Source organism: Lactuca saligna, chromosome 8, assembly GCF_052625555.1.
Source record: "Lactuca saligna cultivar CGN05327 chromosome 8, ASM5262555v1, whole genome shotgun sequence".
Taxonomy (NCBI): Eukaryota; Viridiplantae; Streptophyta; class Magnoliopsida; order Asterales; family Asteraceae; genus Lactuca; species Lactuca saligna.
Window position 1 is genome coordinate 133,918,390 of NC_136424.1, and position 20,828 is coordinate 133,939,217.

The following is a 20,828-nucleotide window of genomic DNA, read 5'->3' on the forward strand; positions in this document are numbered from 1 at the left end:
CCTTAGGGTTTTTCTAGATCACCTTGTAGACCGATGTCGGGTTTGTCTTTGCTGGAGTCTGTCTGGAGCTTCTCTGTCCGTTTTAATCTGCTTGAAACGCTACAACTTCTACTCTAGTTCTTTTGGAGTTGCCTGTAATGGCTTGCTGTTGTTCACTTTCGGCTACCAGATGGCAGATAGTGCTTAACGATGGTGTCGGTTTCATGGCTAAAATTTGTGTTCAAACCACAGAAAAGTCATCGTCTAACCCCATTAAAATTTCACAGGATCTCTCTTTCTCTTTCACTTCGTTGAGCTGTTTGCTGATCCCACAGTGGCACCATTCACACGTGCAACGAGGGTTAGGAAGAACGGTTTGGAGTTCATCCCAAGCAGTCCTCAACTTGGTGTAATATGTTGAAACAAATGCACCACCTTGCCGCAAGGCGTTTAGGGTTTGTTTCAATTCGTAGGCTCGAGGTGTTCCTTCTTTCTCGAACCGTTCTTCTAGATCACACCGAATCTCAAATGACGTGTTATCATATCTGACGTTGGTGCGTATCTATCTTTCCATAGATGTCGTTATCCACCCCTTTATCATCGCATCGGATCGAGTCCAAGCCAAGTTCAAAGAAGACTTTGCGTCTGGTTTCTTGATTGTGCCATCCACAAACCCCATCTTGTTCTTTGCTAGCAAGAAATTCATCATCTCTTGCTTCCATTCTCCGTAATTACTATTGTTCAACGCATCATTTACCTGCATCTGCTTGGGGTAATCGGATGGATGAATATAGTATGGAGAGCTTGTATCTATCTCGTTTTTCTTATCATCACCAGATGATTCGGCCTTGTCTCCTGCCATTGGAACTCTGGTTATGTATGGATCCTATGCTCTTATACCATAAAGAAAGTCAGCTTATACTAAGAATGAGTTTTGTTTCATTCATCCGAATCATGTTTGGTTACATTAGAAAAGATAAATAAATAGCCACCAAGAATATAACAAACTAGCCTATCATATTGGATCAGAAGCCTATCCAGAATGAGATAAACATGACATAAAAATAACAATCAATAATAACAATTCCTTTAATGATATTATAATCAAGAACTTGTATAAACACATCATTGTAAATAAAAATGACTAAACAGTTATGTAAAACTTGATCATCAATGCTATTCCGCAACTTATTCTTCTTACACTTGCTATAGGAAACGAAAAATATATATTTTATGTAGTTATCTAATCTCATGCATTAAAAATATGATGCTATCATTTTAATTGGAGGATACAATAACATAAAGCATGTTAACAAATAATATGTTTTTATATATAATACAGCTTTTTAGGGACGTTGGTACCCTAAATGCCATATGTAGCTCCACCACTGATTTCTTAGCTAGGTGTCAACCCTAACCGATGTGCATGAAATGTTGAAAAATAACTCATTAGTACGACTTTTGGACTAATCTTGTAATGTATATTACATACTAGGTATAATTTAATTCTTTGTATCATATTGTTTACGTAATGATATATAAGGTCCCTATTATATGTAGTATGATAAATACGACATTTATCAATAACTTTGAAAACTTTTTTTTTGAATGGTTCTAATTCTTTCAACTAAGATGTAACTAATGAAATTATGGCCTAAGAAATGAATAACCAAGTATTTCTTACGTTTAAACATTACCTATAAACACCATTACCATAAGAATGAAATGTAAGATAATCTCTTCATTAGAAAGTCAATAAAGACACAATTACTAGAAGAAATATATCAAAACATGTCATCATCTTCTTTAGAGTTAACACTTCCATGCATGTATCAGTGTGAAATGGATCTTGATTACGTCTTTAGAATTAACATGTTTCATGTTGAGTCAAAATATGGTTTATACTTTGCTTTTCTGGGCAATTATATTTTTATGTAATATTTTATGAGCTTAGAGTCTAGTTTACGGTCAGGTGGTGTTTACGGTTGAGTTTACGGTTTACGGCCGTAAATCCATTTACAACCCATGTCCACCAAGCCCATGTTCCCCTTGTATAAATATAGGTGTTAGGGTGTGAGAAACTGATTGATGAACATAAAAGAGTTTACGGCCAGAGAGAAGTTTTGTGTGTGTGAATCTTTTGTATCTGGAACTTTAATTCTAATCAATTCATACATAGATTCATATTATTATTCTTCTTCTTCTCTTCTATTTGATCTGACATCATCCGTTTGATTGCGATTCCGCACCATCAAACGGATCTGACTGATACACAGGCAAATTAGGGAAATACACTTGGTATCAGAACTTGGTTGTATTAGTCAATTTTGTCAGATTTGGGGCATTATTTGATCTTATTTTCGAAATATTGTTGCATTTTTGGATAGATCTCTGAAAAATAAGGGGGGTTTGTTCTTCGTGTTTTTCATAAAAAAAGGTTTTTGATCGAGTTTTGGACCAAAAAAGGGCAAAAATCACTGTTTTTGGTCGTAACCTGCGAGGGGGTGGCGGCCAGCAGCTAGGGTTTCCGAGGAGTTCACTGCCCGAGGTTTGCGGCCTCGGCTCGAAGTATACGGCTCCGTAGTTTGCGGCCTGGTCTCGCACGTTTCCAACTTCGGTTTACGGTCCTCGTTGGTTTACGGCCTCGTCCTCGCATAGCCTCTTGCCTCGCATCAAAAATAAGACGCACTTTGAAGGTGCTGGGCATCGAACCAATGACCTCCGGCTAAACATAACAGCACCTTATCTAACTCAACCAGCTAAATCTTTGTTCCTCTCCTTCGAAATTTAAAATATTACCCGCTTTTCTCGCAGCAAGTTTTCCTATTTTGACACTTTTAACCCCAAAACTCAATTCCTTTTAATTTTAAATTCCTTTTTCATCCAAAATAATAATAATAATAATAATAATAATAATAATAATAATAATAATAATAATAATAATAAATATAATAATAATAACAATAATTAAAAATAATAATAATAAATAAAAATTAAATTAAATTAAAATTAATAAATAAAATTATATTTTAATTTTATACTTTTGACCTTAAAATTTTGATTTTGACTTTCAGATTTGACCTTTGATTTTAAACTTTGACTTTTTCGTTTAACTTTTAAACTTTCAAATTTAGTTTTTCGGTTTGACTTTTAAGTTTGACTTTTCAAGTTTGACTTTTGAATTTAACTTTTTAAATTTGACTTTTGAGGTTGACTTTTGAGGTTTATAATCAAAGGGTTTGACTTTTATGTTTGATTTTGGTTTTTAGTTGTGTTTTTTTAATTGATTTTAAGGTCTACGAGGGAGTTGAAAACATGAAAGAGAGTCGTCAGGATATGTTAAGACAAAATTTCAACATTTTCGATTATATCCCTGGAGAAACCCTCGGAACTCAGTTGTAGCGATTTACCACACTCATTAATGAGATGAATGTAGCTGGGATCTTCTTGTCCAAATCTGAGATAAACAAAAAGCTATTGAATTCACTTCCAAAATCGTGAGATATGGACGTGGCTATCATCAAGAAGACAAAAGATCTCAGTCGTCTTAATATTGCTGATGTAATTGAAGAGCTTGATTCTGCAAACATCTCGGTCAATGAAGTTTCATGTTCTCAATCATGTGAAGTTTCATGTACACTATCTAGTGAAGATACGATTAAATTTCTTCGGGAACAAATTGATTTGCTAAAAATGGAAGTCGAGGACCTGAGATATGAAGGATATCAACTCAGGAAAGGACAGAAACCCCTGAAGGTTGAATTAGATGCAAAAACCAAGGACTTTAGGAAGCTTCAGGAAGAGTATAGCAACAAGTGTGAAAATTATGACTATATTAAGAGACAACTTGCCGCTGCAACTGAAGAACTTGACGCACTAAAAATTAAGTGTGGAAAAACATACGTTAGTTTCAAAAATTATACTGCATCAAGTCAGACAGTCGAGTCCTTATTTGAAACCCAATTAAAATTCAAAGATAATCAAAATAAGCGTCTAGGGTATGATAGTGTTCCTCCACCTTTCAATCATAACTACACATCCATCCCTATGACATAGGAAGAAATTGCCAGGGAGGCACATCTTCAATATGGAAAACGAGCTGGATTTGTGTCAGGAGGTATTTAGGTTGAAAATACTAATGTGTCTACTTCATGTGTAGGTAAAGTAGCAGAAGATGAGAACAAGGAGAGCACTACTGAACAAACCAATGACACCTTGAACTCAGAATTTGTTGCTTCAAATTTTGTTACTCCTAACAAACCTGCCGTTGAGAAATACAGGCCTCCAATTCCAACGCAATAGAGTGCTTGTTGCAAGTGTGCATGTGGGAACAACAAGAAACGAGGCAAGGATGCACCACCAGGGGTAGGAAGAGACAACTCCCCACTGAAGAAAAAGACATGTTTTCACTGTGGAACACCTGGACACATTGCCAAAAACTATCCAAATCGCGCATACGTTCCCCACTATGCTCAAGGCTGGCAGAATACGCCAAATGGGAGATACTTCAAAAGAAATCCTTCCAAGTCACATTCAGACAATGGTGACTGGAACACGCAGAAGGCCAAGAATCAAACCCACAAAGCAAAGAATCTGAATCCCAAGGGAAAGAACGAAATGTCAGCAAAGAAGCCCAATCCAAGAGATGCTCCAGTGAAACAAAGACCGGTTAGGTCAAAGTCATCTCGGCAGCCGACTTCAAGTTCCAAATCAAGTGCCGAGGCACCCATTGGATCGAACAAGAAATGGGTTAAACCCGGATATAGATGGGTACCAAAGGTGAAAACTCCTAAATCTTCTAATGACTATAATATTTCATCGTCTTCTGTTTGTGATAAACAGGATATGTCATGGGAGAGAGTACCCTACAATGATGATAAAGGTCGACCTAGTTTCAAAATGGACTGGGTTCCAAAGGCCAACTGATCCCGCTCTGTGCTGGAGCAGCTATGGAGGCATATCATCAGACTTTGGTTTGTTGGTAGTGGCTGCTCCTGGCATATGATTGGGGATATCTCTCAACTGTACAACATTTAGACATTTGTTGAGAGTATGTGTCCTTTTGCGGGAAAGGAAGAAAGGAAGAGATCACTCATGGGGTTAGTGCTTAATGATATGAAGAATTTTCGGATCTGTTCTGAGATTATGCTTGTTGTTCTCAGACCTTCAGAATGCAGATTCAATCGGTGAATTACGGTTTGAATTTTCTTCTCTATATTCATGAGTTTTTCTTAAGCTGATTTGCTTTAAAGACTAATTTTTGTTTTAGGATAGTTTAAATTTGCGCATTTAATTTCGTTTCTCTCCTACGCACAAATTTAGGGGGAGAAATAAAAACAAAACAAAAATTAGAAAATTTTAATTTAAAAAAATCCAAAAACATTAGAAAACCAGAAAATCAAAAAATATGGTGTTAATGGAATGTGCTTGCAGGAGATGTTTTGGGAAGTGATATAATCATGTGATAACAGGCAATCTGAATCTGTATAAGGGACTGAATCTGAATTGTCTAGGCTCTGTGTTCGATGCGCTAGTAGGCACGAAAGATTCTAAATGGACTTGAATAGGAAGATTTGAACTTAAAGAAATCAAGGACTTGACAAATATTGAACTAGTTAGATCCGTTTAGCCTGACAATACAACGCTCGGATAGGTTGAGCAGGGAGATATACATGAGAATCTACCGGTCACACTAATGAACCCGTATCTAGAACTATGGATTCATTTTTCCTCGATGTGCGGATTCTATCCTTAATTCCGGTTGGATGGGGTGACTGGGGAATTCCGATAAATTAGGTCTGTAGAAGGTTATTTTCTTTCTTTCTGTCTGTTAGTCATATGTTGCCTCCTCTGCGTGATCGAGAGATCCGACCTGGACTGTAACATATGCAATTCTATCTCTCTACATCTTCTCTCTATGCAATTCTTTCTATCTGTTAGCCATATACTGTCTCCTTTGCGTGACTCAAAATCCGACCTGGTACACAGTATATGCACCATTCTCTTCTCAATCCCTCTGAAACTTCAGTTAGTCAGATGTTTCATCCTTTGAGTGATTGGAAGAGATCCGACCTGGATGTACAACATATGCATTCTAAATCTATCTTCTCTCTTAATAATTGTCTGCTCACCCGGTGTAAGGAGTATTCTGGAAGTTCTTGATGGCTCGAGCATATCAGGAAGTGGGAAACACATTCTAGTACAATTAAAATTAAACACATACAAGTTGTTTGTAGATCTCGCTGCTCAATTTAGGTGGACAACAATATCTTTGGTCGTCGTCAGCTGAATGGTCCTTAAGGAATATTATCTAGGAACTTAGGATCACATTGTCTTGTCACTTATAGTATGTCCTAATTTTGTCACAATCTCTTGTGTTTAAGTGGACCACAATACCGACGATTGACCAGATCTATTCATGAAGGGAGAGGTACTGATAAACGGATAAAGGTTGTCAAAAAACTTTGATCCCAAATCACTCTTAATGTTAGCTATTATTTTTGTTTTTGTTAAATTTGTTCATAGTTTCTTCTAATTTAAATAAAAGGGGGAAAATTAAAAATAAAAAAAACAAACAAAAATCAAAAAAATTCAAAATAAAAAAATAGTGTTATTTATGTTTTACTTTTTGTTTTAAGTTTTCTTTTAGTTTTGTTTTATCTTGAAAAGTGAATTTAGGTGTATATGAGACTCATGGAGTTTGTGTCGAAGATTTCTAAGCCAAGGCTTCATCCGTGAGCATTGAAGAATTCTCATTCGAAGGAGAAAGAAATGAAGATCATTCTTTCAACATTCAATCCTTAAACCCCAGAAGCAAGGTGAAGCAGAAATTGAAGATTATGTGACGGATTGCATTGAAGCCTCCTCAATCAGTCTGCTGCTATCACTGTACATGCTGAAGTGATCCAGCAAATTATTTCTATCTGAAGTTCTCTCTAAAGATTCTCACGCTGAAAGTGCCATCTTTTAAGAATCAGTACAAGAAGCCTCCTCACCCAATGTACGTTCAATGCGACATTTTGAAGAAAAGCTCAAGGGCTCAAGATGAAGTCATTTATTGAAGATTCATCAAGTTCATCTTGAAGCTGTGAAGTCATCGAAGATTAAAGCTGAAGCCAATCTCCAACTGAAGATTAACAAGAAAGGCCAGCTACTTTTTAGAGGGAGCTTTTTGGGTCATTTAAGAAAAGAAAGCTATGAACCAAGGGGGGGATTATTGGGTCAAAATATGGTTTATACTTTGCTTTTCTGGGCAATTATATTTTTATGTAATATTTTATGAGCTACAGTCTAGTTTACGGTCAGGTGGTGTTTACGGTTGAGTTTACGGCCCATGTCCACCAAGCCCATGTTCCCCTTGTATAAATATATGTTCCTCTTGTATAAATATAGGTGTTAGGGTGTGAGGAATTGATTGATGAACAGAAAAGAGTTTACAGCCAAAGAGAAGTTTTGTGTGTGTGAATCTTTTGTATCTGGAACTTTAATTCTAATCAATTCATACAAAGATTCATATTCTTCTTCTTCTTCTTCTTCTTCTCTTCTATTTGATCTGACATCATCCGTTTGATTGGGATTCCGCACCATCAAACGGATCTGATTGATACACGGGTAAATTAGGGACTTACATTTTATCAGAGCCATGTGCCCATGTTCGTAACGTCTCTATTTGTGAGTACGTTATTCAAAACCAACATATCAATGTTTATAATGTTGTTGGTGTCTTCCATAAACGAGAAATAATAGAGGTGCTGCCTCATATTTAGTGTATAAGAATCATCTTATTCAAAATCTAAACTCACATCCTTTTTATGTCTAAAATATATCTATATGTATTCATACTTCTAATTTTTTTTTTGGTTTCAAACCTAGAGTAGAATAGTACATGTATATATTTATATATATTTGTAGGATTTTTTTTCCAAAAGATAATTATATGGCCTTGTAACATATATATTGCAAGGTCCACGATTATCTCTCCAAAAGATCCCTTATAGAGAGAAATGAGACTTCAACATATATAGACACGTAAGTGACCATGCCATATCAATGTAAGACACACTAACACTCCCTTTAAAGCTGAAAGCTTGATGATCCATATCTCATGTGGGCTAACTCTTCATGGACACTTACATAAACTTATCCCATGATGGATCAATATCACAAACCATATATACATATATATATATATATATATATATATATATATATATATATATATATATATATATATATATATTAGTCTCTTGTGATCATTAAGTTAATTCCAAATTAATTCTTGATCAATACTAATTAAATATGATTTCATATTAATATATTATACTTATAATATATTAACAAATCATAAGTAACCTCTTTCTCAAATATCCATCCTATCAGATTGTTCTGGTGAAGGCAACCCAAAAGGACCATGTTATTCTTGGTTAAAGTACATATCAATTATAGTTATAGGCTTAAACACCTAATCCAATAGTCTCCCACCTCGATAAGTCTAATAACTATAACTGCAAGTACGACTTAAAAATCGACTAACAATCGTAGCTCTTAAAAGCCACTGTCGAGCTCTAAACTAGTCAATAACATGTCCTTTATATAAGGGATCATATATTCCTCCATTTTAGATATTGTACGGACTGAGACATGGATTGTAATCATTCTCTCTATCCATATGTTATTTCCCGATTTCTGATTTATGACGACCGACTAATTGAACAAATCAAATTAGTCCACGTTTGGCTAAGCGCTTAGGGTTGTCATCACTAAATCATTGAGGGGCCCACATATATCGCTTTTATCCCTCTTAGGGTAAAAGGAACGAATAAACTTCGACTCATATGCTTGCTCTATTTACTTATCAAATCACACACAATAATATGTTTTATAACACCAAGTTACTAGTGCGTTTACATATTATCAATGTGCAACCGACTTGTAAACTGCAACTGTATGTCTCAGTTTCAAGAATATAAGATATTATCGTCTCACTATTCACTCATTATAAAATCCATGAAGTGGTTAGATGAGCGTGGGTTTAATCCAATACTCAAATCTTATTACAGGAGTACTCATGAACACCGCAACAAACTTGTGCTATGTCTAAAACACTTAGACAATCTATAGTCAGGTTCATGACAATCTTACCTCAACACATACTTCCAAAGTATGATCGACTATGGATAGTTTGAATAATCTTATTATTCAGGAAGTTAGATTATGCTAAGTGAAACACAAGAATAATAAAATAGAATATGGTCTCAAAACTTTTGAATATAAATAAAACACCTTTTATTTAATCACCATATTTATTACACATTATTCATTGTATAATGTTTTGATTTATCAACTTAATACTTGAATTAAAACAATAGTTATCCCATGCTCCAAGTATGCACACTATGTTTTTCTATGGTCCTTTCTTTGTGAAATAGATCAATTTGAACATATTTTCAATGATGCTCATTTCACGAATCCAAATCCCTATTGGAAGTGTAAGAATACCAAATTCTTGTCACTACTAGAATGTGTTAGATTCTAACCTATCATGCAATGTACCTTTTGTAATGTCGAGGTACCAAAGTCATATAGACTTTGCCAACGATATTACAAAACTTTCCACTGGAGATTGATTGAAAAACAATTTCAAGGAAGCGAAGTCTCAAATTCAAAGTACATTCCTTTGAACATCCTTCTTGCATAAATAGATTCTTAATATCCATCTTCCATTATGGAAAGACTTCCATATATGCCATATGACAATTCATTATAAATAGAATCCTATCTATTCATAATAATGTCAATATGGTCCATCCATTATTATACTTCCAACTGCCCACAAGTGACCAATCCTTAGCGAACCTTGGATTCTCCTTAACAGTTGTTTAATAACTTTAGTCATATCCGGTTCTGGTCCTTTTTTCCTTCTTAATGCCCTAGGCATTTGGAAAATTAGAACACATGAATATTATATCATATGTAATCGATCCTATACATATAGCATATGAGATATGATTCATAATGTCTTACATAAGGACATGATACTTTAACCAGTCTCTTGCTATAATATTTCCATATATAGAATTTCCAATGTTGAAATATTTCAACATGGTATTCATATATATATATATATATATATATATATATATATATATATCCATGACTAAGTTTTATTAATACTTCAATCTAAAATTTTTGATTTGAAATGAAGTATACCTATCCTCTCCCTTATTATAGCGAAACAACTTTTCAAACTTTGCAACTTTGCATAATAGAACTTTTTTTCCTATAAAAAGAATTGCTAACTCACAACACTTACCATAATAGTTTTGCTCCCACTAGCATAACAATTATTTTCTTACTAGCATAACTTTTATGCTCTCACTAGCTTTGACATGTATCCAAAAATCAATTGGACTTCTAGAAACCAATACTTATTGAATTTCCTTCCAAAGTTCAGATTTATGATATGAAATGCTTTGATATGCCTTCATCTAAGCTCATACACCTTTTATTAGAAAGCTTATATGTGTGTCTAAACTATTTTAGAACTTACAATAAGAAGTTCTTAATGTTCAAACTGTTTTCCATTTCTCACAATTCGAACTATGAAGAGGGATGCTGTAATAATAATCGAATTTGAGAATGAAAATATCACAATTGCTATCTCCTTAAAATCTACTTAGTGAAAGTATTTCCTCACACTCATTTTCATGAAGTGGAGAGAAACCTTATAGCACTTAGATTTTATGGTGTATGTGTTCCTATCCATGTGAATTTGTCATAACCATAATCGTAAGACAAGGTTAGTGACAAATCCAAACTCATATGGACTGAACTTGTTCAATCTTAATTTCTTGCCACCTGGCAGCACAAGGGCCTACCATTGCTTCCAGGTTGTTATGTAAACATTTGAGAACTCATATAACTCACACGCATAGTCAACTTTGTCACACCCCAAAACCGAGAACGGCGAAATACGTTCTGGGGTGGAGGACGTCATGTACAGTATCATAACAATTGCATAATAGTAAAAAAAAAAGAGACAACAACCATTTCATTAATATAGTAATTTGTAAATACAAACGTGTTCTGTACAGTTAATAGACACCAAAAGTATAACAAAATAAAAGATGGGTCTTGTATATGCTCCATCTTCTCAAAAGCTGCACCAATACTTGTCTATCTTTGATCTGAGGATACAAGTTATTTTGAAAATGAGTATCAACATAAAGCTGGTGAGTTCATAAGATTTTAGTGTCATTTCTTGTATAAAAGTGTTTACAATCATGTAATATAAAAGCTGAAATAAATGTTGAGAGTAGTAGAAATCCCTAGAAAATCCTATATTTTCCAGATTTGGATGTGTGTAAGTTAAATCCTATGAGTGTGTAAAAGTATTTTGATTGAAACTATCAGTGCTAAAAATAAGGTAATAAATTTCATACAAGTAACGTACATGAGTAAAAGTATTGCTGGTTAACTGTAGTAGTGTTGCAAACTTCAATATATATTTATTTACTTCGGGAAATTAGCTTAGACTTTAATTCTTAGTGTGTTAATTTGGATATGGATGTGATTTCTCATGTAACCAAACTAAGTGATTATAGAGGTTCCGATAACCTTCCCGGTCATCCGTAGTGTAGTGATGTAGTGCCATCCTTGGGCCTAGTCGGCTCGGACTGTAATTAACAGTCGGGATGTAATAGCGTCTGTCCTGTATAGATCTATACATGTAGTGTTGTTTTCCTTTCGGGAAGTCCTGGTTACATGGTATTTACGTAGTAGAGTGTCGTATGGAGGGATAGTGTGTTATTTTCTGGATTAGTGTATTCTCTTGTATTATAGTATAGTAACTTTTAGTATAGTAAAGAGAGTGTTCTCTTAAATGTATCTTAACTCGTGATGGTAGTAATTATAGCGGGTATCATAGTGATAGAGGTAACGAGCAGTAGTATTAACTATACCTATTATAGTTAAATAGAGTATGGAATCGTATGCCTTTGATTTACAAAGGTATTGTATAAGATGAAGACTTTCATATCTAACATAAATATATATGATATATAACTAAGAGATCAACAACACTCGGACGGATAACAATATACCCTAAGACCACAATCAAACAAGAACAGAAAATATGGTTAGCTATTGGTCCTAAGTCCTTTAAGTCTTATTTATATAAATATATTGATGTCGATATAGTTTAAAATAAAAGTAGTTTAAATACAATTTGAAAATAGTTTAACAACAATTTAGTTTAGAAAATGCGTTTGATGAATCTTTAAAACAGTTTTATTGACAAATAGTTAAAAGTATTGAAAAATCCTTTTTAGTTGCAAGATATAAATCACATATGATTAGGAACTAGAACTTGTTGCATTTACTTGTATCCCCCCCTAAAACATGTGAAAACATTTAATAAGGTTAATTAAGGGGTATGAACTCACCTGCAGCGAGTAGATCGGGTGGAAGTGTTGGTTGAGCGTTTGGTGCCAAGTAAAGACTTGTACACACTTTATGACCCTAGTAACATATGAAGACATATGTTTACAACTAATTAGTGATTTAATCACTAATTAAACACATATAGACATCCTAATGTGAATAAAAGTTCTATGGTTAAGTGCTGGAAGGCTATTGGGTTGCAAGGAAGGAGTTTTAGGCCTCACTATGGAGTTTACTCCTCAAAAACTCTCCGTGGGTGAGTTTACGGCTGAGGGACCACCTCCCTCATGAGTTTACAGTCGTAAACTCATGGGAGGAGTGTATTGGTGTGTTTTCAAGTCTCTTGTGTCTCTAGAAGGGATTCCAAGGCAATATAAAAGGATTGAGGGGTGTTTAAGGTTCCAAAGGGGCACTCCCTTGGAGTTTGCGGTCCTAGGACCACTCGTTGGGAGTTTACAGTTGTGAACCCCATGGTTTACAGCCATTAACTCTTGGACATCCCTTATACTTCGATTTTGAGGTCATTTGTTCACTCCTATGTGTTTCTAGGTGAAGGTATAAGGCTAATTAGGGGTTTAAAGGCTCAATTTTCATAGCTTCAGGGAGTTTACAGCCTAAGGGTATCCGTGGGCCGTAAACCCTCTTTTAAGCTTCTAAACACAAGATTAAATGGCTAAAACACTTCTAGGGTATGTTCTAAATTAGCCTCTAAGCCTAAGGAAAGGATTTGGAGCCATTTTGGCATACGTTTAGGGGTTTACGTCTCTAGAGTGTTCTTGGGCCGTAAACTCCTTACTCTTGGCCTTCGTGGACGATTTTTAAGCTATAATGACATGCAATGGGTTGTATAACAATCTAGGGTAAGTGTAATTATATTTTGGAGCGGAAACTAGCAGATTTCGGAAGAATCGGGCCTTTAAGAGAGAGAGAGAGAGAGAGAGAGAGGGAATAGAGTGGTAAAAGTTCTAACTTGGTGACCACTCAACCCTTATATAGGGTTTGAGTTTGTGGCCAGGTGGAATTTTACCCGATACTGACGTTAAACGGGGCTTATGGTCGTACCTGATTAAATGTCGAATTTTAACTTTTTTGAAACTAAAACTTCTTAAAAATGATATTTAGGGTGTTTACCAGCATTCCTAATTTATTCCGATCCTTATGAAGTCATAGTAAAAGTACAAATTTTTATTTGTTTGATCCCGATGTTAACGGAAAAGTTAAATAAGAACGAGTTCTATTAACGGAAAACGGGTTACGGTGACGGAATAATTTCGGGTTGTCACATCATCACCCCGTTAGAGGGAATTTCGTCCTGAAATTAGAGTTCAAACAATCATGTTATTACAAGATAACTAAGCGAAAAGATGGGGATAATTAAGCTTCATTTGATCCTCGCGTTCCCAAGTGAATTCCGACCCTCGCTTGGCGTTCCATCGAACTTTCACAATTGGGATGCGTCTTAGTTTCGTTCGTTTGACCTCCCAATCCATGATTTCCACAAGTTCTTCCACAAAGTTGAGGCTTTCGTCGATCTCGATTTCGTCTAGTGGGATTACTAGGGTTTCGTCAGATAGGCAGTTTTTCAAGTTCGAGACGTGGAAGGTAGAGTGTATGTTACTCAGCTCGCGGGGTAGATTAAGTTTGTAAGCTACGGGGCTGATTCTGGTGAGAATCTCGAAAGGCCCTATGTATCTTGGATTAAGCTTTGCACGCTTCCCAAAGCATATCGTGCCCTTCCATGGAGAGACTTGTATCCCACTTGGAATTCCAAGGGTTTTCTTCGTTTGTCTGTGTAGCTTTTCTGTCGATCTCTAACGGCTTTTAGTCATTGACGTATCTATACAATCTTCTCGGTCGTTTCTCGAATGATCTCTGGACCCGTGAGAGCGCTGTCAGGAATGCGTCCTTTAGCTAACTGTGTGTCACCCACCTCAGCCCAACATAGAGGGGATCTACACTTTCGGCCATAGAGGGCTTCGAATGGAGTTGCCTTAATGCTCGTGTGATAACTGTTGTTGTAGAAAAACTCGACAAGGGGTAAGTGGGTATCCCATGCCTTACCAAAGTCGATCACACAGGCTCGCAACATATCTTCTAGGGTTTGGATCGTCCTCTCACTTTGTCCATCAGTCTGTGGATGGTAGGCCGTAGTCATGTCCAGCCTCGTCCCTAATGTGTTTTGTAGTGATTGCCAGAATCTCAAAGTAAACCTACTATCTCTATCAGAGATGATAGATATAGGGACACCATGCATTCGTACGATTTCCTTAATGTATGTCCTTGTGAGTTTCTCCATCTTGTCTGTTTCTTTGATGGGCAGGAAGTGTGCGGATTTGGTCAATCTGTCGACGATGACCCATATGGTATCAAGTCCACCCACTGTCTTAGGTAGCTTAGTTATGAAATCCATAGTGATCTGTTCCCATTTCCACTCTGGTATCTCTGGTTTCTGTAGAAGACTTGATGGCTTCTGGTATTCGACTTTGACCTTAGCGCAAGTAAGGCATTTACTCACGAAAGTAGCAATCTCCGCCATCATGTTAGGCAACCAATAGGACTTTTTAATATCCAGATACATTTTATCTGATCCAGGATGAACGGAGTATCGAGTGTTGTGGGCTTCCTTCATGATCAAGTCTCTGAAGCCACCATGACGCGGTGTCCAGATTCGGTCCATGAGATATAAAGCTCCATCACCCTTGACTTCCAAGTTCTTATCCATTCCTCGTAGGGATTCTTCCGCCACATTTTCAGGCTTCAACGCTTCGAGTTGAGCTTGTTTGATCTGTGCGGAGAGGTGAGAATGGATAGTCATTGTTAATGACTTGACTCTTCGACCAGAATGTTCCTTCCGGCTTAGGGCGTCCGCTACTACATTGGCTTTACCCGGGTGATAACGAATTTAGCATTCGTAATCATTAAGTAGCTCGACCCACTGTCGCTGTCTCATGTTAAGCTCATTCTGGTTGAATATGTGCTGTAGACTTTTGTGGTCGGTGTATATCGTGCTCTTCGTACCGTATAGGTAATGTCTCCAGATCTTTAGGGAGAATACAACCGCTCTTAATTTGAGGTCGTGCGTGGTGTAGTTGACCTCGTGTGTCTTCATCTTCCTTGAGGCATAGGCGATGACCTTACCTCGTTGCATCAGAACACAACCGAGCCCCTGATTTGATGCATCACAGTTTACCACAAAGTCTTCCGTTCCTTCGGGGAGGGAGAGTATCGGTGCGGTGCATAGGGCTCGCTTCAAGGTTTGAAATGCCTTTTCCTGTTTTTCTCTATGACAACCCGAAATTTCTAGCTTACATTCTTCTTTTATATCAAAGTTAGCCTCGTTTTGCTATTTTATAATGAATTTTTGGGTCTAAAAGAGTGCTTAAAGCTTAGTATAATTGAGTTACGTATAGGAGGATGGGTTAGTTTGGTTGTAGCATTGGAAAACCGAGCCAAACACACCAAAACTGGTGTGTACGGCCGCACACTAGTGTGTACGGCCGCACACTAGTGTGTGCGGCCATCCAGCCGCACACAAGCCAACCACACACACCTCCATGCCGCACACACCCTCCTATAAGCAATATCCTTTGTCATTTTGATCATTTCTTACACTCTTGCAAAGCTAGGACTCAAAAATCCTCTCAAGTATCATTCGGAAAGGTAACATCTTTCACCAAGAACACCAAGAACACCATGTTTTCTGGCAGCACACACTTTTGGTAGCACACCAGGCCGCACACCTGGCCGCACACATGTGTTGGCAGCACACCTGGCTGCACACATGGCCGCACACATACATATAGTGTGTATTTTGGCCATACACTCTCTTGTATAGCCTTTTAACCATTCGTACAATCATTTATGGTTGTAACACTTCAAAAGAAGTGTTTACTAGTCCCTAAGGTTGTCCCAATTCGTTAATTAGTTGTTCATAACGCTAATTATATTCATATATGAGTCAATATATGCTAAATAGGATTCGCGTGTGTACTCAAGTCACCACTTGATACTTAGCAACAGATCCAACATTGTCATCAGAACCACTCACTACATGTGAGTTCATACCCCTAAAATAACCTTTGAAATGTTTTTAAATGCTTTTATGGGGGGGGGGGGGGGGGGGGGAATACAAGTTGAACAATTATAGTTATTATATCAATCACATGTGATTAATGACTACCAAACAAACGGTTTACTTACTTTCCAAACTAATTATCATACTGTTTTACCTCAAATTGTCTTACAAACTCTTTTAATGGTTTACTTAAACTCTTTTAAACTTATATTATGTGTATCTATATAAATATAGTTATATAAGTAGGATTGAAAGGACTTAGGACTGCTAGTCTACCCTGCTTCCTGTTCTTGTTTGATGTGGTCTTAGGGTATCAAGGTTAGTTGTCCGAAGGTCGTTTGAATCCTAGTTATATATTATGTATATGTATATAGATATAAAAGGTTATTTATTTCATTCAATTCCATGCCCTTGGGTAGCAAGGGCATACAGACGTGTTCATACTTTTCTAGTAAGCTACAATAGGGGTAGTTTAGGAAGATACTATTACTAGAACAATGAAACATACAATGAGTCAGTTCATACATGAGTCAATACATACTATGTTGAGAATCAAACATGAAACAGAGTGAGGAGAAACAAACAATAGACACTATGATGAGAAACAAACATACAGGCTAGACAGAGAAAGAACGCACAATACAGCTAGCATACATATACATTACATATACATTACATATACATTACATATACATTAAATATATACATAAACACAGTTATGTGAGCCATTAAGCAGGGCATGGCACTACCTGCCATGACTGTTTTTGTATCAGAATCTCCTTAATTGGGGAGCGTATGAGTTTGTGTATAGATCTATACTGGATTGACTATCCTACACCTTGCTGCTCGCTATAGTGGGACTTACAAGTTTACGGGTGTCAAACGTTATTTTTGTGGCATCTTACATTGTCACTTTACTATTGAGTCGGTAGCAAGATACAGGCCGATCACATGTTACCTTAAAATATACAATTGGCTTAAGGTAATTAGTATAGCAGTAGTTTACTTAAAACTGCGATACAGTACTAAAACATTTTCCCTTACATTTTACTTTGTGATATTCACACGATGTACGGTAATATAGAAACTATATTTTTGGTTAATAATAGTCGGAATTGGGAAAATACACACTTTTACAAGAGATACACACACAGACACTAGATGCCTTGGTAGAAGGCTACTTTTAGTAGGAAATATAGGGTTTTCTAGAGTAGATCAAACAAACACACCATCTTTACAAACATACACAATACATCTTACAAAACATCTTACAAATGCTTTCATACAAACTCAGACACTAATATACTTATGAACTCACCAAGTATAAAGCTGATAAACTCTTTCAAAATAACTTGTATTCTCAGGTCACCAGTAGACAGGTACAGGTGCCGGATTTTGAGGAGGAGGAGCGTGTTTAAGACTCTTCTTTTATTTTTGATGTATAATTTTGGTGTCTATATAACTTGTAAGAACACACTTGTATGAAATTATATTATTAATGCAATGGATGATGTTGTTGCTTGTTTACTACTTTACATTGTTGTGATACTGTACATAACGTCCTCCACCCCAGAACGTTTCCGCCGTTCATCGGTTTTGGGGGTGTGACAGATTGGTATCAGAGCACTATTTATAGTGAATCGAGTGTATCAACCCATAAAAGATATACGAACTATAAACACAAGCGGGATTAAAATACTCTAATAAAGAGTTTATACTTTTAAATAATAAAATATTTAATTAAGTATACGTGCTTGGATTGATACTAAAATCAATGTCACTAGGACAACACAAAAGTATTACGATTGTTGGAATGCACAAGTAGACTTAGAGACATATGGTCAACCCTGGGAAGATATAGCCTGATCAACTACATTATCCTAGGAGTGATTAGCATGTGCCTAAGTATGGTTGTGAAGTTGCAACAAGTCTAAAAACTTACCAACACTACTACAACGGGAGCAGTAGAACAGAACACTAAACTTAAAATACTATAGGAGTATTTTGTGTTACAATAATCGCTTATGTGAGAATTAAAGATCTTTATTTGTATGTCAATAGTTGCTTAGTGGACACATTACGGGTATATTTGCCTAGGATGTCATAGCCTAAGAATCTGTAAATCTTTGCTTTACTTCCTGTTCTTGTTTGATTGTGGGCTTAAAGTTAGGATTCACTTATTCGAAGGGCTATCATGTCATGAGCATATATAGCTGTTATGCACTAAACAAGTATTGGAGTAACTGATAAAGATCATCTAATAACTATCTAGTTAGTTTGTCTATTACTTATTTCCTTATCCATATTCTCGCATAGATTAAATGGCTGGATTCCATATCCCTGGAGACCCGTACTTCCCCAACCACGACAATGCAGGATGGCTAGAAGAGGAACCAGAAGATGACCACCCGATCCCTTTGGATGATCATGAAGCTGAAGGCTTTTCTAATGGTTCTGACTCGGAACCCGAAGTCAACAATCTACCTCAAGTAGGCCAAGCCCCGAATAACAATCCCCAACCTGCATTTCAAGGACCCACACCTCTGTGGGAAACCAATTTGAATACTTGGAGCCATGAACAGGGTCAACCCATTCCCTACAATGGAGACAAAAGTTTCTACAACCTCACTGATGGGGGTTCTGCTGATAGAGTCCTACCCATCATGGTTAGAAGGATGTCTCGGAACACGATAATGGGGCAATCATCTATCAATCGAATCTTGGAGATTGATTCCAACACTGGTGTTAACACTGTACACATTCGCCAACTGGAGTCTGTGCAGGAAAGGGCTCAGGTCAACAATGCAATGCTTCAGAGGGAGCTTGCTGAAACCCGAGCTGAAGTTAGGGAACTTCGAACTCAGCAGGCAAGATCGGATAGGCGTATAAGGGACATCGAGCGTCTTCTGTCGGATTCAAGGACTCACTCTAACGGTTCTCGTCGCCGATAGGATGTTATTAACTTTTCTTTTGGATATAACCTAGTTATGTAAAAACTTTAGGCTAATTTCCTATCCTTGTAAATCTTAGACCCGATAGGTCTTGATTAGGTCGAAGTCTGTCAAAATTTTCCATTATGGTTGATGTAAGGCCCCTTTATGTTGGCCGTTTTTCCCAAACTTGTTACATCTACAATTCCAGTAATATTGACAGATACCTAATCTTATGGGAATTATTATCCAAATGTCATCATCTATTAGTTCTAGACCTACATTAAATCGTATTGTTGGGCTATGTAGAGTTAGTCCACGAGTCACATTCACAAATTCTTCCATTAAATTCTTATCAATGTTTGCATCTTCATAAACTTATAGATCAAAGATGCCGCCTCGCAGAAATCCAAGGAGAAACCCTAATAACGAAACACCATCTCCTTAACCACGTACTCCTCAGTTCAACACGGCAGCCTTGAATGCTGCAGCTGTGGCTACAACCATGGCTCAATACCATTCATCAGGTTCTACTAGAGGAGGAACCCCTGTTCAGTCTGTTCAAGTTGAAGCCCCTGTGCGCTCGAGAGAGTGCTCCTATAAGGACTTCACAAACTGCAAACCATTGTCCTTCAATGGGACGGGCGGAGTCATTGCCCTCTAGCAATGGTTAAACCGAATCGGTTTTCGAAATCTGCTCTTGTTCCGAGGATAGCAAGGTGAAGTACGCTGCTTGCACCTTCGAAACTAAAGCCCTAACATGGTGGAATAGCCATGTTAAGTCGCTATCTCTAATAGTGGCAAATGATATGGGCTAGGGATCTTTAAAAGACCTCGTGATAGAGGAGTACTACCCGAGGGACGAGATCCAAAAGCTGGAGGAAGAACTATGGAGCCTAACCATGAAGGGCTCTAACGTAGTCGCCTACACCGCCAACATCTGTGAACTGGTGGCCCTCTGTCCCAACATGATTTCTTCATAAGGAAAGATGGTCGAGAGGTAAATATGGGGACCGGTGCCCCCATACCAAGGAAATGTATTGGCTTCACATCCAGCTACATTTGATAGTGCCAAGCGATTGGCACAGCGGCTAGTTGACCATGGGGCTTGTACCCCGGCTGCAATAACAACTACCCTGGCTATCTCAGAGCCTGCAAGAACCACTGAGTCCAAGCTGAAATTCTGGGATGACAAGAAAAACAACAAGGCTGCCAATAAAAGGCAGGTCATCGCAGTACATGCGACGACAACCCCTGCCACTGCTGCTACTCCGTTAAAGCAGTATTCTGGAAGCCTACCGCTCTGCAACAAATGTAACTACCATCATGTGGGAGCCTGTCGGGAAATGCAGTGTGTAAACTGCAACAAGAAGGGGCACACTGCCCGTTTCTGCAAAGCTCCA

At 37.2% G+C, this 20,828-nt stretch overlaps 1 protein-coding gene across 1 annotated transcript; it reads right to left on the bottom strand.

Annotated features, from left to right (window-relative positions):
• Window positions 1-220: 220 nt before the first annotated feature.
• LOC145010117 (uncharacterized) lies at window positions 221-841 on the bottom strand. Its single transcript, XM_078968699.1, has 2 exons — window positions 618-841; window positions 221-524 (listed from the first exon to the last, which is right to left on the bottom strand). Exons 1-2 carry the CDS (start codon window positions 839-841, stop codon window positions 221-223), a joined length of 528 nt encoding a protein of 175 aa, XP_078824825.1.
• Window positions 842-20,828: the final 19,987 nt, after the last annotated feature.